Source organism: Nicotiana tabacum, chromosome 22, assembly GCF_000715075.1.
Source record: "Nicotiana tabacum cultivar K326 chromosome 22, ASM71507v2, whole genome shotgun sequence".
In the NCBI taxonomy this organism is placed as follows: domain Eukaryota; kingdom Viridiplantae; phylum Streptophyta; class Magnoliopsida; order Solanales; family Solanaceae; genus Nicotiana; species Nicotiana tabacum.
In genome coordinates this window covers 131,152,493-131,174,825 of record NC_134101.1, presented here as the reverse complement: position 1 = coordinate 131,174,825, position 22,333 = coordinate 131,152,493, and the positions used below count along the sequence as shown (strand labels likewise).

At 39.2% G+C, this 22,333-nt stretch overlaps 1 protein-coding gene across 1 annotated transcript; it reads left to right on the top strand.

Annotated features, from left to right (window-relative positions):
* The first annotated feature begins 858 nt into the window (after positions 1–858).
* On the top strand, positions 859–3,805 carry LOC107799070 (F-box protein FBW2-like). The gene is made up of 2 exons (XM_016622139.2): positions 859–1,349; positions 2,996–3,805. The coding sequence occupies exons 1-2, from the start codon at positions 874–876 to the stop codon at positions 3,549–3,551; spliced, it is 1,032 nt and encodes a 343-aa protein (XP_016477625.1). The 5' UTR covers positions 859–873; the 3' UTR covers positions 3,552–3,805.
* Positions 3,806–22,333: the final 18,528 nt, after the last annotated feature.

Genomic DNA, 22,333 nt, shown 5'->3' with positions numbered 1-22,333 from the left:
GTTTATAAAGGATTTCTCTTTCCTATTTCTCTTGGTCCTCTCAGTTCACAAAAAAAAAAAAAAACATACATTTGAATTTGTATGAGTTGAGTACTTTTTGAAAAGCACTTCCTCTCCTTTCTGAAAATGCCGAAAGGACTCTAGGATTCGAGAAGTGCTTTTCGAAAAAATACTTTTGGAGAGAAGTAGATTGTGTTTGGCTAATCAATTTGAAAAGCATTATTGAGCAATAGTTTGTGTGTTTGGCCAAACTTTTCAAAAAGTGCTTTTAAGTATCAAATTACGAATAAGGACATAAAGAGATTTACTTAAGAATTAATATTATATGAATAAATAAATTATTTCCAATATTTGTTATTAAAGATAATAATTAAGTTTTTTCATTTTATTTAAGTAAAACATAAAAATAAAATTTAAAAGTACTTTAATTCTTTCAAGATGATTTAGATATATCAAAAAATTATTTAACAAATATAAAAACATTTATCTCAAAAGTCACCATATATTAGAAAGTTATCCTAAAAATAAAAAGAAATATTTATACATTAGGAGAATTCAATAACATAATCTCTATTTCTAAGTATTAGGTTTAAAATAAGTAAGGTTATTTTGTAATATACCATATTTTGCTAAGGTACTTTTGGTAAGAAGAAAAGTCAAAACTGTTTCTGCTTGTTTCTGGTTCTTCCCAAATTTTTTTTTCTTTCAAAAAAGCTTGGCCAAACAGTTAAGTTAACAAAAAAAATATTTTTTTGAGAATAAAAGTGCTTTCGGGGTGGGATTAGGAAGAAGTTTGGCGCTATAAGCAATTTATTACTCCTACAAAATTACCCATGTAATGCTAGACTTCTATCAGCCGTAAGATCAGTTACTATGGAAGGTTGTCGTGACACGTGTCACTCATCTAAACCCCTCTCTCTGTCTTCCAGCAAAACACAAAACCCCCAAGAACAGAAAACTCAAAGAGCTTCGTTTCTTCACTTCACTTATCGCATGGATGGTGAGAGCAGCAAAAGGGCATGCGTTAAAGTCGGAAACGATGGCGTTGGAGGGAGGTGGGATGAGTTAAACCCGGAGATATTAGCTTCAATATTCGTAAGGATTGTTCCGGCGGAGGTGATGGTTAGGACGGTGGCATTAGTTTGCCGGAGATGGATGGAGGCGGTGGCAGGGCCGTACTGCTGGGCGGAGATTAACTTGGAAAACTGGTGCCGGAAATGCTGCATTGCTAACAAATTCCATCTCATTGACCCTCTCGTACGGAAAATTGTTCGCCGGAGCAGATTCACTTTCCGGCGACTCTCCACTTACCGTCTCGGCAATGTTGGATTCTCCTACGCTGCTAACTGGTATTGTTCTTCTTGCTGTTTTGCCTAGAGATTCTTTAAGGTAGGGTTCATGGGTTCGGGGAAAAGGTCCAAATTTACCCCTTAATTATATAAAATATCTTAATTTTAAGCTCCGTTATACTTTGGGATATTCATACAATTGCCATTAGCAATTTTTCCCTTAAATTTAACGAGCTTTAGAAATAGCCCTAAATATAACACAGACCAAATAAAGATTCCCCTTTTTTGTGGTTTAGCTCGAAGCTTTTAGTCCAGCTGTGCCGTTATATTATTCAAACTATATATGTGTTCTAGATGAAATATTGTGCTTTTATTTCCAATTCCATTTTAAAGGATAGAGAAAACAAACATGGAAATGACACAAAATAGCTCAACACCGGCAGAACTACTATAAAACTCTCTTGTGAAATTTTTCATAGGTTAGGGTAACTGTAAGCCGTCCAATCATATTGTAAGTGTTGCTTTGTCAATTTGGGCTTGCAAGAGAGTTGGTTCAAGCAAAGTATGGAGAGTTGGTGCTCAAAGTCAGTAAGTTCCACTTTTGGTGTTGGAGTCTGGAAGTGCGTAAGGCATCAGACAGACCTTTCTAAAATGGTAGGAAATGGGGAAAAAATTAAATTTTGGCATGAATATTGGACACACTCTAAAGAGTAGATATATCTATGTGCAGGCTCTCCAAAATATTGCCGCACCTTTGTCGGATCCTCCAAAAATACACTGCTTTTGGAGGATCCGACACGTTCCCGGCGATATTTTTGGAGAGTCCGAGCAACATGGCTATAAATAAAGAAGCCACTATTCTGATGGAACAGGGTTAAAAATCTCACACCTGATGGGGAGGACTCTATTGCTTGGTAGTATGCTGGGAAAGGTGTTTCTCTTGTCAGGTCATGCTTTCATAAAGTATCTGAAGGGGTTTCCGGCTTTCAACAGTGTCCTTGGAAGATTATATGGGGCTCAAAAGCTCCATGCAAAGGCGTCCTGTTTTTGCTGAGTTAAAGCTCATAATGCTTGTTTAATGCATTTGAATCTGCAAAGAAGAGGTTTTCAAATTTGCAGCAGCTGTTTTTTCTTCGAACAGGAAGCTGAAGACTCCATGCATTTATTCTTACATTGCTCGATTACAAGGATGCTCTGGGATCTGATGGGTAATGCCTGGCACTGTTAAAGCTATTCTTTCTGTAATAACTGAGGAATCTAGGAAAACAATCGCTGCTTTTGCATATGCTGGGTCATTTGGACAGAAAGGAATCAGAGATGTTTTGAGGGGAAAGCTGCCAATGTACATATGATGAAATATAGAATCCCTGTTAGTTGTGAAGAGGATACGCTAGACTTGATAAGGTTTTTGGCTAATTGAGTACTTTTGCACAGGGAACTATTTGTACTGATCTGCACCATCTTAATGCTGATCAAGTTTGCTTATATTAATAATGTACTATCACCTTTACAAAAAAAAAAGAAGGTCTACCCTACATTAACATCTGCACTTCTGACTTCACTCAGTCATGTAATTGGATGGCCTACAAGTCCCTATATCCCTAGTTTATATATGTGAGACTTTTGTTTTTTTATCGTCAGACTGAAGCAAAGGTATCATTTTATTGATCTTAATTTATAGAGAATATACCAATATGTTTTTGCAGTGGAAGATGTCTCAAGATACTGCAAATCCCTATGAGTGAAGTCACTGACCAAGTGGTGGAAAAGCATTCGGGGTCCTTGGTCAATCTAACCTTCTTAGACATTAGCTACTGTGTAAATATCACAGTGAAGGGTCTCAAAGCTTTTGGATTACAATGCAAGTCCTTGACTCATCTCAGAAGAAACATGCCTCCGTGGGAGCTGCCCACTAAATTTGAAGCTTCCGATGTCAATGATCACGAGGCGTTGATTATAGCAGAAATCATGAGTGGTCTCCAGCGCCTTGACCTCGCATTCAACCGATTAAGTGACAATGGCCTTGACGCTATTCTCACACAGTGTAAAGCACTAACGCACCTTGAAATCCAAGGGTGTTGGAACGTGGAGCTGAAGGGTAATCTTGAGGAAAGATGTGAAAAGCTTGTAGATTTTCGGAGCCCTTGGATCCATGAATATGAGGATGGGCATGCTGAATCTTCTGATATTGATAGTAGAGAAGATGAATGTGATGAAGAATCAATCTACTCAGAATCACCCTCTTCATCAGATTTGGATTAGATGGTTGCATTTCACTTTTCTTTTTAGTATATTTGTGCTAATCTTTTGGATGTGTATTAATGCATATCACCATGTACAAACATTCCGAAATGGGGTTTGGTTTGTTTTTGAGGCATGTTAGTGGTAAGAATTGTGAACAAGATACATAGAAAGTGATGGAAATTGATGGTAGTATTGGTGGTGACAGTACATTATTAGTACTTGAAGCTTTTGTATGTTTGATGATATCTATATATGATGCTTTAACATGTTACTTAACTATGAATTCATGGCTTCTTTGTAACTTTGTAACACTGTGTGCCTGTGTTCTTGTTTGGTAAGCATCCTGCTTGAATTGTCATTTTCTTCAAAAGTCATTAGTTTTAAAGAATTAGCAGGTAAAAAAAAAAAGGAGAAGGAAACATATAGAGTTTCCGTATTGTTCTAACCAATTTACTCAGTGTTCCTTTTGGAGATGGAAACAAAGATCTAAAGTAGTCCACCCATTTGTTTGTTTTCTTTAGTTTTTATTTCCCCCCTTTTTCCCTTCTAATGTGTAACACAATTGCTTCTCCCTACTCCCATCCATTGTATATATTGTGCAACGCATGATTAATAACGATCAAATGCAGTTTTACTTTGTTAGTACATCAATAACTGTAATTGCTTCAGAAAGTCTATCTATATATCTATTGTATCTGTATAGAATAGGAGAAGCAAAAGTACAATATTAAGACAAGTGTCATAATTACAAAAAAGCCAAGTGACATTGTCAAGAAAAACTTTTTAAATTTTAAATTTCGAATTACTTGATTACTCTACTTGAATTAACAAATAAAGATATCTTATAATTATCTATAAAAAACAAAAATATAAAAAAATAAATTACTCATTCAAATTGAGAATTAGTTTCAAGTTGGAGTTATAAAATTATATTAAAATAAAAAATAACAAATTACCAATTCAAATTACCATATGACGACTAGTGTAGATTTTTAGAACAAAGCTCCCACAAAGTTGGAGTTTTAAAATTATTTTAAAATAAAAATAAAATTTTTATAAAAAAAAATAATTTCCAATTCAAATTGGGGAGTAGTTTTAAGTTGGAGATTTAAAATTATTTAAAGATTAAAATGAAAATAAAGAAATGAAAAACTTCAATTAATTTGGGAGTAGTTATATAATTTATTAAAAAGTCATATGTTCTATTAAAAGAGAATTAGTATCAAAATATTAAGCCAATTGCCAAGTTAATAAAAAGTCACATTAGTAAATATATAGTACTAAGAAATTCCTAATTTAATAAAGAATAAATAAGGAATAAATAATCTATTTAATTACTATATGATGTGTAACCTTTGATTTTGTATAAATTTAAATATATTTTTGTACACTATATTAAATAATAAAATAATAACTAATATTTATTAAAATAATATGATATATCAGTGTAGGTTATCAAAATTTTATTGAATTTAAATCCATAAGAAATTTGGAATTAATCTCAATTAAATATATTTTAGTTTAAACAAATATTATGGGCTAATATAATTGGATTAATTATTCAAATCCAATAAATATGGATTTAATGAATAGGTCCAAATGCGTTGTGCTAACCCATTTAATTGGGCTACGAATGATGAGCCACTTTATTAAGCCCGATATGTCATCTTCCTAGAGGCCAGTTTGGTGCCACACGTGAAATGACGTGACACGCTAAGTCAAACGGAAAAGACAATAGGATCATGTCATGTATCAAAATGATAAGACATGCCAAGTCACATTCAAAAGGCCAATAAAATTGCGCCACGTGTGCAAGTGACATGTTCTGGCCAATCAAATGCGGTCTTGTCACACTTCAATCTGATTGGTCGGGAAGAGTTTGTTCTTAACTCTTCCCTCCCACAACTATAAATAGGGGTCTTCATAACCCAGAAAAAGATACCAGAAGTTATAACAAGAAGCAAGAGAGAACTCGTGGATCAAACGCCGCAAATTTCTCGACAAGTTTCAAGTTTCAAGCAATCAAGTTCAAGTTCGAGCTCAAGAACGAAGAACAAATCAAGATTCAAGGAGTTCAAGTTCAAATCAAAGTTCGTGCTAGTTGAATTCAAGATCATCGTTCGTGGAAACAAGTACATATTCAAGATCAAGCTCAAAGGCCCTTGAATTTATTTACTAGTGGAAAGAAGAATGAGAGGATTCATAGAGATTGTACACTCATATTATTTGAAATCAAATACTACGATTGTTGCAATATATTTTTCGTTCTCAATTATTTTCTTAACGCAATTTATTGTCTACAAATTCTGGCACGCTCAGTGAGACTATCTCTACCTCTCATCTCAACTTTTCAATCACCAAAGTTTAAGAACATTGAAATGGCTTCAAAGAAGGTTAACTCCAGATCAACTTCCACCAAGACTGATAATTTCAGGTTTTATGCTGATGTGTAAAGTATCCTCGATATTACCTTTGAAAGCTTTTGACTAACTACAAGGAGAAAGGCAAGCTCTTTATGACAACAGGCACTCTAAGTGCCATCCACATTAACCCCTGTTTTCAGATCTTCATGCTCAAAGGGAGCAAGATCTTCCACAAATGCACCCGAAGGAGGAAGCGATGTTGCTGAAAAGATTAAGAAAACTCTTGCTCTGCTTGACCTCTCCGAATTCAAGAACTCTGCTGTGAAGGAAGATGATGATGCTTCAAGTGATGGATCATCCCCACTTACACCACATAGCATGAGACAATTGAAGATCAATCTATGTGACAATCCATGGTACTCTCCATCATCCACAACAATCATGCAAGCGATGGTGAAGAATGCTTCATCCGTGGAGGAGCAACTAGCAAACTTGACAGAATTAATTGCTAGCTTGACCAAGTGCAAGAAAAATCAAGATGCTAGAATTGACAAGCTAACAGATAGGGTAGGAATCTTGATGGAAGAAGAATCCACCCATGCACATGGCAAGGTCCCAGAAGTTCTAGAGAGTAATTCTCCCCAAGACAAGTAGCATCCGCCAAGCTATCCCTGTCTTATCTGAAGGGATGATTCAAATCGATCAATTAAAGGAGTTCATTGATGGGACTCGCAAAAATAAGTATGAAGTTACTTCCAAGTCCTCCCTTACATACGCAAAGTCGTAGACTGTAAGGATCGACATGATAAAGATGCCTGCTGGCTATCAACCTCCAAAGTTCCAATAGTTTGATGGTAAAGGCAATCCAAAGCAACATGTGGCGCACTTTGTTGAGACATGCAACAACGTTGGGACTTATGGAGAGTACCTCATCAAGCAGTTTGTCCACTAGCTAAAAGAAAGTACAGATCTCGAGTGATAGAACTTACAAATACTCGTCAATGAAAGGGTGAACCCATTATCGACTTTATCAATCATTGGAGGAATGCAAGCCTCAACTGCAAAGACAGGCTTAGTGAAGCCTCGAGCATAGAGATGTGCATCCAAGGCATGCATTGGGGATTGCGCTACATCTTGCAAGGTATCAAGCCTAGCGCATTTGAAGAACTTGCAACTCGTGCCCATGACATGGAATTGAGCATGACCTCCACTGGAAATGAAAGACTGCCCTTCTATGAACCTCACAAAGGCAACGACAAGCAAGAAGTCAGGAAATGGAGTAAGTGCGTACCCAAGTCTGAAAACAAAGAAGTTATGAATATCAACACATTACCTGTAAAGTTCATGATGAAGGTGAGCAAGAAGCAAAGAATGAAATTCACTTCTTTTCAAGAAAAGTCAAGTGAAAAGTTGGCGCTAAAAGAAATGCAAGAAAAGGAGTACCCATTTCTGGATTCCGATGTGCTAGCAATTTTTGAAGAACTCCTCGAGTTAAATCTCATTGAGCTTCCGGAGTTGAAGCGGCCAAATAAAGATGGGAAAATGAATGACCCAAATTACTGTAAAAATACCATCAACTTGTGAGCCACCCTCTAGATAAGTGCTTTGGGTTCAAGGACAAAGTTATGAACTAGGCTTGTGAAAAGAATATTGTACTTGAAGATGAGAACGCAATCGCAAACCAAGTCTTTATCACCTTTGGCTCATTCAATCTAGATGAATTATGTAGTTTCAAAGAAAGTAAAGATGAAGAATTACTGAAAAACAACAAGGTTGAAGTTGATCAGCCTAATGATGATGAAGGTTGGATGTTGGTGACTCATCGAAGGCGTCACAAAAAAATCAAAAGAACAACCAACAAGGAAAATAATGGTAAAAGGACCAAGGAAACAGAATCCAGTTAGGTGTTTGAAGAAAGCAAAAATGGAGGTGCACCACCCTTAAAAGCCACGACATCCAGTGACCTTGGAGGAGTTATTGCCATGTTGGTTCCGCATGAAGATTTCCCGTGATGGTATTGAGGCCTCTTATTGTAATGCTGATAAATGGGAAGGAAAGAGTGATGACATACCATTGGCAAAATCTTTAGAAAAGCTCATCAAGTCCATTCCTCAAGAAGTTAATGCTTGTGAGGAAAAAGTTACGTTCACAAATGACGATCTTTTACTAGGTGACACTCCTCATAACCACCCATTATACCTGGTTGACTATATGCGTGATGAAAAGGTAAATTGAATTTTGGTTGATGGAGAATCCTCAGGGAACATCTTGCCAATACGCACTGTGAAAGAACTTAGTATTCCCATGAACGAACTCTCGAAAAGTCGTGTGATGATTCAAGGATTCAACCAAGGGGGCAAAGAGCCATAGGCACAATCAGGTTGGGGATCACCATTGAAGATATGCAATCAAGTGCACGACTGCATGTGATCGATTCGAAGACTTCATATAATGTCTTGCTTGAAAGGCTTTAGATACACGAGAGTAAAGTAGTTCCATCTACCTACCATCAATGTTTGATGTAATACGAGGGTGAAGTCGAGAAGAAGTTAGTTATTGATGACGAGCCATTCACCGAGGATGAGTTACACTTCGCCGATGCAAAGTTCTACTTGAAGAATTGCATTATGAAGGAGATAAAAGCTGATGATGTCATGAATGGAAAGAATGATGAGTCCACGAATAAGAGAGCTAAGGTGGTTTCCGACAAAACCAAAGTTGTTGGTGAGGAGGTACAACCTAAATCAAATAAATCTCATAAAGAGAACATTGTATCTCACGACAAGAAAGTAACTCATGCGCTCCGCTATATCTTTAAAAAGAAGAAAGAGGAGGGCGAATAATCTAATCTTCAAACAAATATTTTAAGGGAATTAACTCTTCCTATGAAACAAATTGAGGCAGTAAATCTATCCTCAACAATACTTGGAGGGCTTGTGGCCCAAAATCATTCTCAGAATGTAGCACTCCCTACAAAGCGTATAAATGAATGCCTTGATCCTAATGCTTACAGGCTACTTGCAAAAGATGGGTATAATCCCAATAAGATGTCAAAATTAGGGAATCTCCCCATTAGAAGATTCTACAAGGCAACCACGTGAAGGTTTAGGATACAAGCAAACTCTACCAGTTTGCATCTCTATAAGAAAAGCAAGCAATAATTATATCTGCAGCTTCTAATAGGCCTTTTTTCTTTGATCGACCTGGAAAATCAACTATGAGGACTTCCATATTTGAGAGATTGGTTCCATTAAAGAAGGGGAACAAGTTCCGAAGAAATTATTAAAATACAAGAACACCCATATCGCCTAGAATCCAGAAGATCTCTAAGGAGTTCCAAAGTCTGGTTCCTTCTAGAATGAGGCGACAGATAGAAGTCATAGTCTCTTGTAATGAGGTGCTGAAGGTAAATCCATACACTGTGGTCTACACTAAAGAACGTGATAAAAATGAAGAAAGTGTGGGTTCTTCATATCATGTTACTGCACAAAGCGAGCATTGTGTTTCATCTCTAATGAAGGATGTTTTACAATGTTATCACAGATCCTTGAACGATGGGGATCCTCAAGAAGATAAAGATGCAAAGGATGCTCTGCCTGAATTTGAAGAATGGGTAAAGGCAATAATTGACGCTTTGAAAGAAGTAAACCTTGGCACCGACAAAGAACCAAGGCCCACTTATCTAAGTGATTCACTAGGAGTCGATGAAGAAATCACTTATATTGAGTTACTCAAGGAGTATAGGGATGTCTTTGCTTAGAGTTATAAAGAGATGCCTGGCTTGGATCCCAAAGTAGCAGCCCATCACCTTGCAGTCAGGAATGGTGCTCGTCTTGTTAAGCGAGCTCAAAGGCGTTTTAGGCCGGACTTGGTTCCTCTGATTGAAACTGAAGTTAACAAATTTATCGAAGCTGGCTTTATTCGTAAAGTTAAAAATCCAACATGGGTCTCAAGTATTGTCCATCTAAGGAAGAAGAATGGCTGGATTTGAGTGTGTGTTGACTTAAGGGATCTCAACAATGCATGTCCCAAAGATGAATTTCCGCCTCCTATCCCAGAGCTGATGATCGATGCTACTACTGGTTATGAGGCAATGCCATTCATGGATGGTTCGTCAGGATATAACCAAATACACATGGCACCAAAAGATGAAGAGTTTACTGAATTTCGTACCCCAAGGTATTTATTGCTATAAGGTAATACTTTTTGGCTTGAAGAACGCTGGTACTACCTACCAAAGGGCTATGCAGAATATTTTTTATAACCTTCTCCACAAGAACCTTGAATGCTATGTTGACGACTTGGTGGTAAAATCAGGAATTAAGAGCTACAAATTGAAAGATTTGAGAATGGTATTTGAGTTGCTCCGGAGGTACCAACTTAGGATGAATCCATGCGCCTTTGGAGTTACTTCCGTAAAGTTCCTTGGTTTCATTATCCGGTATCGAGGGATCGAAATTGATCAAGCTAAAGTAGATGCAATTTTGAAAATGCATGAGCCTCGGGATATTCATGAATTAAAAAGTCTGCAAGGAAAGCTAGCATACTTTAGAAGATTCATCTCAAGCCTAGCTGGGAGGTGCCAACTGATAAGTAGGGATTTTGACTACTTATTTGCGCTCTTTTACTTTCATTTTAGACAAAAATTGCTCAAAGGTATTCCCAAAAACTAATGAAATGTGCTTGCTTGCAGGTGTGTTGCAATATGAGCCAACGAAATGAAAATCAACTCAAGAAGGAGTAAATTTGGACAAGGACCAAAACAAGGCTAAAAGGGGCACAGTGCGGACCGCACAAAAGTGAGTGCGGACGCAGAACCTAAGGGCGACCTCTGACAAAAATTCAAGGCAAAATGCGGACCACACAATTATAGTGCGGCCACAAAAGAGGAAGTTTAGAGAATTGTATTTTTGGGCCATGAAGAAGCGCGGACCGCACCATTATTGTATGACCGCACTCATAATTGTGCGGTCCACAGAAGAGAAGAATCAGAAAGCCATGTTCCAGTCCAAGTTCGAGTGTGCGGCCGCACTTAGAAATGTATGGTCTGCACAATCAAATGAAGTGCGGTCACATCCCACTTTTATGCAACCACAGAAGGCCCAGTTGACCAGTCAAGCTCAGAGCGTGGACCGCACACAGAATTGTGCGGCCGCACAACTTCTGCATGAGCACTTTTGTTAGATATTTTTAGCTTAATATATATAGAACTTTTTGTCATTTTAGGTGAATTTGTATCAGCGTAGAGCACCTGAGCCGTTTTTATTTACTGCTTTGAGTAATATTGTACTAGATTAGCTTCTAAACATTAGATTTTCTTTCCCTAATCAATTATTATGCATTCTATCTTAATTTCTTTTTTAATTTCTTCATTTTTCATGAGTAGCTAAATTTCTATCTTGGGTTGTCACCCAACTCTAGTGTGGGTACTTAATGAGTATTTGATTTAGGGCTTGTTTGTGATTGAGTTAGTGATATTTAGCCTAGTTCTTGTTTGAATTACAGAATTAATGGTTGCAAACATTGATTCATGCCTAGTAGAGACTAAGTCTAGGAAAACTTGGCTAACAAGAAATTGGGGTGAACGCAAGAAATTGATAGCCCCAATTAAAGGGTCAAATATAGAGATAGTAAGACCTGACTTGAGCATATATTACTTGTTTTGTGCAATACCCATTTGGACTCCAAATTGGACAGAATCACTAAAACTACCGAGGTATATAGAGTAGGTAATTGTGTGTGATTACTATATTACAATCCCGACCAATTAATCTTGCCCTAGAGTTTACAACACGTTAGGTAACCACCTAGGTGGAAGTCAAGACCCTAGATATTTTATCACTTGAAAAACAACCAAAACCAAAAATATTGTCTTCTAGTTTTATAATTGCAATCAATATCTTAAAATAGAAGTAGAAATAACAAACAAAAATGTGGAAGTGTAATTTGAGGCACATCATACAATTATACTAAATATATACCTAATCCCAATTCTATCCTTGTGGATTCGATCCCGACTTGAGTTGGGTTTTTATTATTACTTCGACCGCCTCACTACCTATATTTGTGGTGCGAGTTTGGGCGACATCAATTTTTTGGTGTCATTGCTGGGGAGTTAAACAAATTTAGCTATATATCTAGGTTCTTGTGTGATTTGTCTTCTTTTCCTTCCGAGTCACTAACTTTGCTTTTGAATTGATTTTAGGTACGAAAATGGCTCTCAATAACGAGCCCATCGAGAATTTGCCAATGAGGGAGGATGTGGATGATGACCAAGTTGATGAGGTTCCTCTTGAACCTCAAGCAAATAGATGAGGCCACCCACCTGATCTCATCCCTCCCCCACCTCCACCAAGAGCAGAAGCACACTGACATTTACCGAATGAGGGTTATGCAAGTGCTATAGTCCTGCCCCGCATTAAGGCGAACAACTAAAAAATCACCAATGTGATACTTACACTACTTGAGCAACGAGGATTCTTCACCGAGGCTCCGAGCCAAAATGCCTACAAGCATCTCAAAGGGTTCGTCGATACTTGTTGGGCGAGCAAGCAAACAAATGTCTTCGAGGACGCACTGCGGTTGAGGCTATTTCCCTTTTCTCTATGGGGAAAGGCATTGGACTGGTTAGAGAGATTGCCCAATCATTTCATCCATACTTGGGATGAGTTGGCGGAAAAATTTATTGCCAAATTCTTCTTTCTAGGATATATGGCTACACTTTGGGATGAGATTCTCGCGTTCAAGCAAGAACCCAATGAGCCATTGCACGAGATTTGGGAAAGATATCGTACCATGGTTAAAGAGTGCCCGAATAATGATATGACCAAGGACATGATCCAACAAACCTTCTACATGGGGATCAACATAACAAATTAATGTGTGATAAATCAACTCGCCGGTGGGAACTTCACGAACACGCCTTATGCCGAAGCTTGTGAAATTCTTGATGAGATGGCGGATACCTCATCGACATGGAAAAGTAGAGCTAATGTTCCTCAAGGTAACCTAAATGTCATTCACCTACACAAGGAAAGACATGATCATGGGCAAGCTATTGCCTAGTTGACAACTACGATGAACCAATTGGCCAAAGCTCAGCTTCAACAAGTTCAAGGGCCAAATCAAGTGAATGCAATGGAAGGGGTAAATATGATGATGAACAAGAGATGGAAACAAGGTTAAAAAATACAAAGCCGTCTGGAACAATTCATGCAAGATGATAGTGGTTATGATCAAGGTGATTCGTTCAATGAGCAAGAATAAGAAGTTCAATATGTAAACAATTATTAAGGCCAAAGAAACAATGCTCAAGGACAAAATCAACAACAATGGCGGTCACAAGGAAATTGGAACAACCAAGGCCACCAAGGCAATTGGAGTGGCGGTAACAATAATAAAGGCAATTGGAATAATGAAGGTAACCAAGGCAATTGGGGAGGTAATCATCAAGAAAATTGGGGTGGCAACAATCAAAGCAATTGGAGAGGCAATAACCAAGGAGGGTGGAACAATAACAACAACAACCAAGGGTCGGGTTTTCAAAGGCCCCTGATGTTTCAATAACCGAGCAATCCACCTCTCTATCCTCCTCAAGGTCCTAGCTCTTCTAACAATGATATGGGTAGAATTGAAAGTATGTTTAAACAGATGATGGAGAAGAATGCTAACTCTGATGCTCAACTAGCCTCTCACAACAATTCTATTTGCAATTTGGAGGTTCAATTAGGCCAAATCTCGCAAGTTTTGAACACTTGTCCTAATGGGGAACTACCTAGTGATACGGTGGTAAACCTGAAGGGTGGGAATAATACGTGACATGCGATGGCCGTGACTACTAGAAGTGGAAAATGTGGAGATGCAATCACCTCAAATCAAAGAAGAATTGTGGATAAAGACATTATGGTTTAAGAAGATGAAATTCCACGCAATGTGGTTCAAGCTAATGGAGAAGTGAGAATGGATATTGATGAAAATGTGGAGGAGATGCAAGAACAAGTGAACCATCTAGGGAACACGTGATTGACATGCCAGTACCGATAGTGCTAAAGGCTAAGGCACCAATGCCAAGGCCTCCTCCTCTATACCCTCAAAGGCCTACAAAGAAAAATAGTGAGAACCAATTCTAAAAGCTTATTGACATGATAAAGAATTTTTCCATCAATGTACTATTTGTTGAGGCCTTGGAACAAATGCCGAGATATACACAATTCATGAAGGACTTGGTAACCAAGAAGAGATCGATGAATTGTGAAACAGTTAAGATGACACATCAAGCGAGTGCAATTGTGCACTCAATGGCTCCTAAGTTGGAAGATCCCGGCGCTTTAACAATCCCTTGCACTATTGGGAGTGTCGACTTTGCCAAAGCTTTATGTGATCTTGGGGCGAGTATCAACTTGATGCCCTACTCGATGTTCAAAACTTTGGGAATTTGGCAACCAAGACCCACATCAATGAGGTTACAAATGGAAGATCGTACAATAAAGAGACCTTTTGGCATTATTGATGATGTGCTGGTTCGAGTTGACAAGTTCATCTTCCCACCGAATTTTGTGATTCTTGATTGTGAAGTGGACTATGAGGTACCTGCCTATAATTTTGGGTAGACCTTTCCTTGCTACGGGGAAGGCTCTTGTTAATGTAGAAGCCGGTGAGCTCACTTTTGGGGTGGGTGATGAAAAAGTGCTCTTCCATGTGTGCAAATCTATGAGGAAACCGAATAGTAATGAAGTTTGTTCATTTGTGTATTTGGTGCGGATATGATTATTGATGATGCTAGTGCCACAATGAATGTTGAAGATAATTTGGAAGCTGTTTTGCTCAACCTTGACGATGATATGGAGAAATAAGGCTATATAGAGTGTGTTAATGCATTGCAAGTAATGGGGTCATACACTTATGAGCCCCGAAAGCTATCTTTGGATCTTGAAAATCGGAAGACTCCTCCAATAAAACCCTCAATCGAGGAGCCACCTACCTTGGAGTTAAAGCCATTGCCCCCGCATCTCAGGTATGAATTCCTTGGCCCTTCTTGTACTTTACCGGTTATTCTTTCTTCTTGTATAATAACATACAGGTAGAGTCCACATTGGAGGTGCTACAAAGAAGTAAGAGAGCAATCGGTTGGACATTGACAGATATCCATGGCATAAGCCCGCCTTATGCATGCACAAAATTATTTTGGAAGAGGGTGCCAAACCCTCTGTTGAACATCAAAAGAGGCTAAATGAAGCAATGCAAGAGGTGTTCAAGAAGGAGATAATCAAGTGGTTTGGATACCGGGGTTGTTTACCCCATTTACGATAGCTCGTGGACCTCTCCGGTGCAATGTGTCCCAAAGGAAGGGGGCATGATTGTGGTAACAAATGACAAGAATGAATTTATCCCAACAAGAATTGTCACCGAGTGGAGAGTGTGTATGGACTATAGGAAGCTCAACAAAGTCACTCGGAAAGATCATTTCCCGCTTCCATTCCTTGACCAAATGCTCGATAGGTTGGCCGAACGTGCTTTTTATTGCTTTCTTGATGGATACTCCGGCTATAACCAAATTCTTATTGCTCCTGAGGACTAAGATAAGACCACTTTCACTTGTCCCTATGGTACTTTCACATTCTCGCAGATGCCATTTGTTTTGTGTAATGCACCGACGACCTTTCAACGGTGTATGATGGATATTTTCACCAACATGGTGGAGGATATTCTTGAGGTCTTAATGTATGATTTTTCCATGGTTGGGAATTCTTCTGAAGATTGCTTAAACAATTTGGATAGGGCTTTGACTGGATGTGAGGATACAAATTTGGTGTTGGATTGGGAAAAATGTCACTTTATGGTCGAGGAAGGCGTTGTCCTCAACCACAAAATTTCAAAACATGGTATTGAGGTCGACAAGGCCAAAATTGAGGTGATCTCCAAACTCCCTCCCCCTACATCCGTGAAGGGAGTGAGGAACTTCTTAGGTCATGCGGGTTTCTATCGCAGATTCATCAAGGACTTTTCCAAGGTGGTAAATGATAAGTAAGGATTTTGACCGCTTATTTTCTCTCTTTTACTTGCATTTTAGCTTAAAAATGATTAAAGGTATTCCCAGAAACTAACAAAATATGCTTACTTACAGGAATATTGGGAAATGATCCAAAGAAATCAAAATCAACTCAAAAGAAGTCAAAAGTGAGCAAGACCCAAATCAAGGCAAAAAGGCCAGCAGTGCGGACCACACAATTCTAGTGCGGCCATAGAGTGGAGATTCAGAGAGTAGTGTTTGGTCCAGCTAAAGGCATGTAGACCGCACCAAAATTGTGTGGCCGTAGGAGGTCAAGTGCGGCCGCATACATTATTATGCGGTCCGCGGGATTGAAGAATCAGAGAGCTGTTTTAAGTCCAAAAGCGGGGAGTGCGGACCACATCGTTTTTGTGCGGCCATATAATCAGAAGTGCGACCGCACCCATTTTTATGCGGACAGTAGAAGCCCTGAAGTTCCAAGCCCAAGTTCCAAATAATGCGGATCACACGATAATTGTGCGGCCGCATAAGCTCAATGTGCGGAACACACCGGAATTATGCGACCGCACAACCTTCGCAGGGGCATTTTTGTCAGATATTTTCAGCTTAGTATAGATAAAACTTTTTGTCATTTTTAGATTAAGTTGAGTTTTCAGAACTGCACCTGAGCTGTTTTCTTTATTATTTTGAGCAATTTTGTACTAGATTAACTTCTATACATTAGATTTTCTTTGTCTAATCAATTATTATGCATTCTATCTTAATTTCATCTTGTATTTATTTATTTTCCATGAGCAGCTAAATCCTTATCTAGGGTTATGGCCCAAACCTAGTGTGAGCAATTAATGGGTATTTAATTTAGGGCTTGTTTATGATTGGGTTAGTTATATTTAGCCTTGTTTATGCTTGAATTCTAGAATTGATGGTTGCAAACACTGATTCATGCCTATTTGACTTAGTCTCTACTTGAGAAAGAGAGACTAAGTCTAGAAAAAGTTGGCTAATAAGGAATTGGGGTGAACTCAAGAGACTGATAGCCTCAATTAAAGGGTTAAAGCTAGAGATAATAAGACCCGACTTGAGCATATATCACTTGATTTGTTGAATACCCATTTGGACTTGAGAAAGCCAAATTGGATAAAATAACTCAAACTACCGAGAGGTATAGAGTGGGTAATTGCGTGTGATTGCTATATTACGACCCCGACTAATAAAACTTGTCCTAGAGTTTACAACCCATTAGGTAACCACCTATGTGGAAGTCACGACCCAAGATCCTTTATTATTTGAAAAAATACCAAAATAAAAAACATTGTCTTCTAGTTTATTAATTACAATCAATAGTTTAAAGTAGAAATAGAAACAACCAACAAGAATGTGGAAGTGCAAATTGAGGCACATTATACAATTACACTAGGTGTATACCTAATCCCATTTCTAACTCCCTGAAGAATAGACCTCGACTCGCGTTGGGTTTTATTATTGCTTCGACTGCCTTACTACCTATAAATGTGGTGTGAATTTGGGCGAGATTTGTAAACCCTTTGTGTAAACTTTTGGTCAAGGATGCCAAGTTCCATTTCAATGAAGATTGTATGAAGGCATTCAAATTGCTCAAGTTCAAGTTGACTACTACTCGCATTATCACCGCACCGGATTGGAGCTTACCTTTTGAGCTCATGTAGTTACGCTATTGATGTGGCAGTTGGAGCAGTTTTGTGGCAATGTATCAACACAATCTTCCATCCGGTCTACTATGATAGCAAGACCATGAATGATGCCCAAGTCAACTACATAGTGACCGAAAAGATGCTACTTGCTATTGTTTTTGCTATGGAGAAGTTTTGGTCGTATTTGATGGGTACAAAGGTGATTGTTCACACCGACCATGCGGTGCTTCAATATTTGATGAGCAAGAAAGATTCTAAGGCAAGTTTGATGCGGTGGGTGCTTCTACGCAAGAGTTTGAGAGATTCAAGACTACAAGGGTAGTGAAAATCAAGTGGCGGACCACTTGTCCCAATTGGAGAAGGAGGGAAGGCCACATGACTGCCTTTAGATCAATGTTTCATTTCTAAATGAGAAATTCCTAGCCGTTTCAATGACCATGATGCCGTGGTTTGCTTATTTAGCCAATTATCTAGTAAGCGACATTGTACCAATTGAGTTCTCTTCAAACCAAAGAAAGAAGCTCAAACGGGATTGCCTTGACTATTATTGGGATGATCCGTATCTTTTTTGGATATGTACCAATGGTGTGATCCGATGATTTGTGTCGGAGGAAGAACAAATGGGAATTCTTGAGGCTTGCTACTCTTCACCGTACGGTGGTCACCATGGTAGAGTGAGAACGGCTATAAAAATGTTGAGTTGTGTATATTGGCATACTCTCTACAAGAATTGTAGTGATCTAGTCAAGCGTTGTGATGAATGTCAAAGGTCCGGTGGGATTTCTAAGAAGAATGAGATGCCCCTCACCACCATCTTGGAAATTGATATCTTTGATGTTTCGGGTATTGATTTTATGAGACCGTTCGTTAGCTCTTGTGGGAAAATTTACATTTTGGTAGCTGTGGACTATGTTTCAAAATGGGTTGAAGCTGTGCTTTACCCAACAACGAAGCTCGAAGTGTGGTGGCATTCTTGAAAAAGAACATCTTCATGTGGTTTGGAACCCCAAGGGCTATTATTAATGATGGGGGTTCGCATTTTTGCGACACGACTTTTGATACCTTACTCTCAAAGTATGGTGTAACTCACAAAGTCTCGAACCTTACCATCCTCAAGCAAGCAGACAAGTTGATGTCTCCAACTGCGAGATCAAGAGTATTTTGTCAAAGACTGTGAATGCCAACCGGACTGATTGGTCAAGAAAACTTGATGATGCTCTTTGGGTTTATAGGGTGGCCTACAAGATGCCAATTGAGATTCTCTATATCGATTGGTGTTTGGGAAGGCGTGTCATCTCCTGGTAGAACTTGAGCATAAGGCCATGTGGGCTTTGAAGAAGTTGAACCTTGAGTGGGATGTCGCTGCAAACCTAAGAGTGGAACATTTAAATGAGCTTGATGAACTCCGGTATCATACCTACACAAATTTGTCCCTTTACAAGGAGAAGATGAAGTACCTCCATGACAAGTACATCCACAACAAGGAGTTTAAAAAATGTAATCTTGTGCTATTGTTCAATTCCCGGTTACAGATGTTTCCGGGCAAGTTAACGTCAAAATGGAGTGGCCCATTTGAAGTGGTGAACGTAACCCCCCTTTGGTGCTCTAGATTTGAAAAATAAGAATGATGAGGTATTTAGAGTCAATGGGCACCGGGTTAAACACTATCTTGGAAAGGTTGATGATGGCCATTATGTTGGAAGGGAAGCAACTAGAGTCAACTAAAGTGATCACTTGGCCAATTATGCTTTAGATCATGGAGAAATAGAATGCCAATATTTCTGGCATCTGGATGTACAGGGAAGGAGGTTAGTTAATGAAGATAGGATGCAATGTCCAAGGCTAAGGGTGAAGGTGGACAGGAGATAAGAAGCAAAGAGAAAAGGAAGAGCAAGAGGCATGTCAACTTAATCGACCAATATTTTCAAATCCTAAGGGAGGAGGATATTTATCTCGCGCAGGTGCCATTCAATGCTTATGGCACTCAATGATGAAACTTTACGAAATAACTGATGCTAAAGAACTAAATCATTTCAGTGAACAACATGGGAACGTGAAGGTATGCACAGTAACAAATAACAAACTATTGGGAGTTTGCACAAACACGCTAGGGATTGTGCACGAAATACAGGTTTTAATTGTTTTAAACTAAGCATTGAGGGCTGTAGTGATTTCGAGAATCCCTTTCATGTGCGCACATGGCTTAATATGGAAAGCGTGCAGCTTGTCTCCTGGTTTGGGCAGCGCAATCGAGTCAAAAGGAATGCAGGAACGGAACAACAAAGCACACGCGTGCAGTTGCCTATCTCAGAAAACATTGATACATGCATGGAGGGTGGCAGCTGCCACAACCAAAGCATCTGGGACGTGTTTTTTTGGGAGTAAAATAACAACAGGGAGGGACGCATGCTTTCACTTGGAAATGTGTGCTGGAAGCTAATGCATGCTGGACATGAACTACATTGGCGCAAAAAGAGATATGGTAGAGCATGTAACTTGATACACGCATGGAGGGTGGCAGCTTCCACAACCAAAAGCAGTTGGGACGTGATTTGTTGGGATTAAAATACCAAAAGGGAGCCACGCATGCTCTCAATGCACGCTGGCTCAAAAGTTTGATGCAACCATGCTTTTACTAGACATGAATGCTTTTGATAATTGAGCATGCACTAAATTGGCTCAAAACGAGAAATGGTAGAGCATGTCCAGCTCTGTTTTCGACAAAGCCAGTAATTAAATAATGGCCAGCCATTAAACAAGGACCAGTGTCTTCGGCGCAGCAACAACAAGTATACGAGTGGGAACAGAAGAGTAAACGCACGCGTCCAGTTTCCTAGGAGGCACCACTAGGTCGACATGTTGAGTGATTTCAACTGGATAGAAGCAAATGCGAAGGAGAAAGGCGTATACTAATGCATGGTTTTTAGTTTACAAAGTGTGATATCAACTTTGAGTACTGTACTCAACTTTGATAATAGGTATTATGTAGTTACAAAATTTATTTCGTGCACTTGTTAATTTTTCATGACACTTTGTTTTTCCTTTTATATATTAATAAAAACCAACCCTAGGTTATGCCTAGTGGATTGCTTAAAAAAACAATAGTGACACTAGTATTCTGAACCTGGGGCTGTGCGGCCACAGCCAAAATTATGTGGTCCGCACTCTTGGTTGTGCAGCCGCACTCACTTTTGTGTAGTCCTTACTAGGCAATCTACGACCGCACTCACTTTTATGCGGTCCGCACTGCCCTTTTGTGACTATTTTCCTGCAACTTTGAACAATGATTCTATATACATTATGAGCTTCAATTCTAATTGATGTCTATTACTTATGTATTGAAGACAATGGTTTGATCACGTGGCAAAGGAGATATATCAAAAGGGAGGGCAGAACCCTCCCGAGGTCGGGGTCAAGGCAGAAGAAACCTCCCTCTAGCAATCCAAAGGGCAATAAGTAAAAAAACCACAGCCAATAGAGCCCCTGATATTTCCGAGACCAGTGAGTATGTCCCATAAGGGGAGGCTTCTGAGGTTAACTCCGTGAAAGCATAGCCGGAAGCCCAATCACAGCAACTCCCGGGGAGATTTTTAGTAGATGAGTCTTTTTTAGCTGCCAGTTCGTCTAAAGGTTCGGAAAAGGGTAGTCCAGATTCTGAGCCCTCTTCCTCATATGCTCCACCTGCTCCAATAAATTTAGACGATGATGATAATGCTCCAGATGATGGTAGAAGGGCGATACTATAGTGGGAGGTTTAGAGAGGTCAAGGAGACCATAGATATGGGAGGACATATTTGTTAGTGCTACTGCATTTGCAAAGTTTAGGGAATGGTGGACAGAAGTGTCGCTCACTCTTAAGCGACAACTTTTGATGAAATATTTGAACAAGCACAACCCCAATATCCTTAGGCAATTCTAGGAGAGGAAAGGATGGAAATGGTTCACCCACAACGTCATAGATGCAAATGAGTACCTGGTCAAGGAATTCTATACAAATGTTGCTCACATCAAAAAGGGAACTAAGGTGACAAAAGTGCAGAATTTGAAAATATGCTTTGACTCCTGTGCACTGAACAAATATGTGGGGTTTGAAGAAGTAGAAGCAGTCAATACTTGGAAAAGCTAGCTATGGGTGATGCAGCTCGTTCGTTGTTAGCTGAGATTCTCGTAATCCAAGGGTCAACACCTCCATGGCTCACAGCAGGGATCCCAATTGTACGGGCCACCTGAAATATTGAAGCAAAAGGGTGGCAAGCATTTGTGTGTAGCCGCATTGATCCATGCCTCAATTAAAACATTCTCCCACTTCCTCGTGCAGTCTTGGTAGCTTTAATTATGGCTGGGTATCCGATAGATGTTGGTGCCATAATGTCCACCAACATCACTTTAGCTGTCTAGAAGGGTGAAAGACCATATCCGTGCTCGAACTTCCTCACAGAATACTTCAAGGATCAAGGGGTGTAGTCGAAGCATTATGATACAGAAGTGAAGGCCAACAAGCCTTTCTCATGGTACCACCTTAAGGGAGCTAACAACCCAAAATTCAAGGGTAAAGATACTAATTCCCCTGGCCAGTCTGAGGAGCTAGTAGTAGTGGTTACTGATTCAGCTGCCGAGCCTTCTACAGCAGCCGATACTTCTACCGGGTCAGTAGCCATGCCACCTTCATCTTCCAGACCACCTACTTTTGCTAGACTATCAGTGCCATTACAAGTGCCGGCTTTATCTACTTATCCTCAGTCTGCGTTGTGAGTCTCT

Excerpts from the sequence above, each read along its gene's own strand:
- LOC107799070 (XM_016622139.2), top strand. The coding sequence starts at position 874 with ATGGAAGGTTGTCGTGACACGTGTCACTCATCTAAACCCCTCTCTCTG. Across the intron at positions 1,350-2,995 it reads TTCTCCTACGCTGCTAACTG|TGGAAGATGTCTCAAGATAC; the intron begins GTATTGTTCTTC and ends ATGTTTTTGCAG.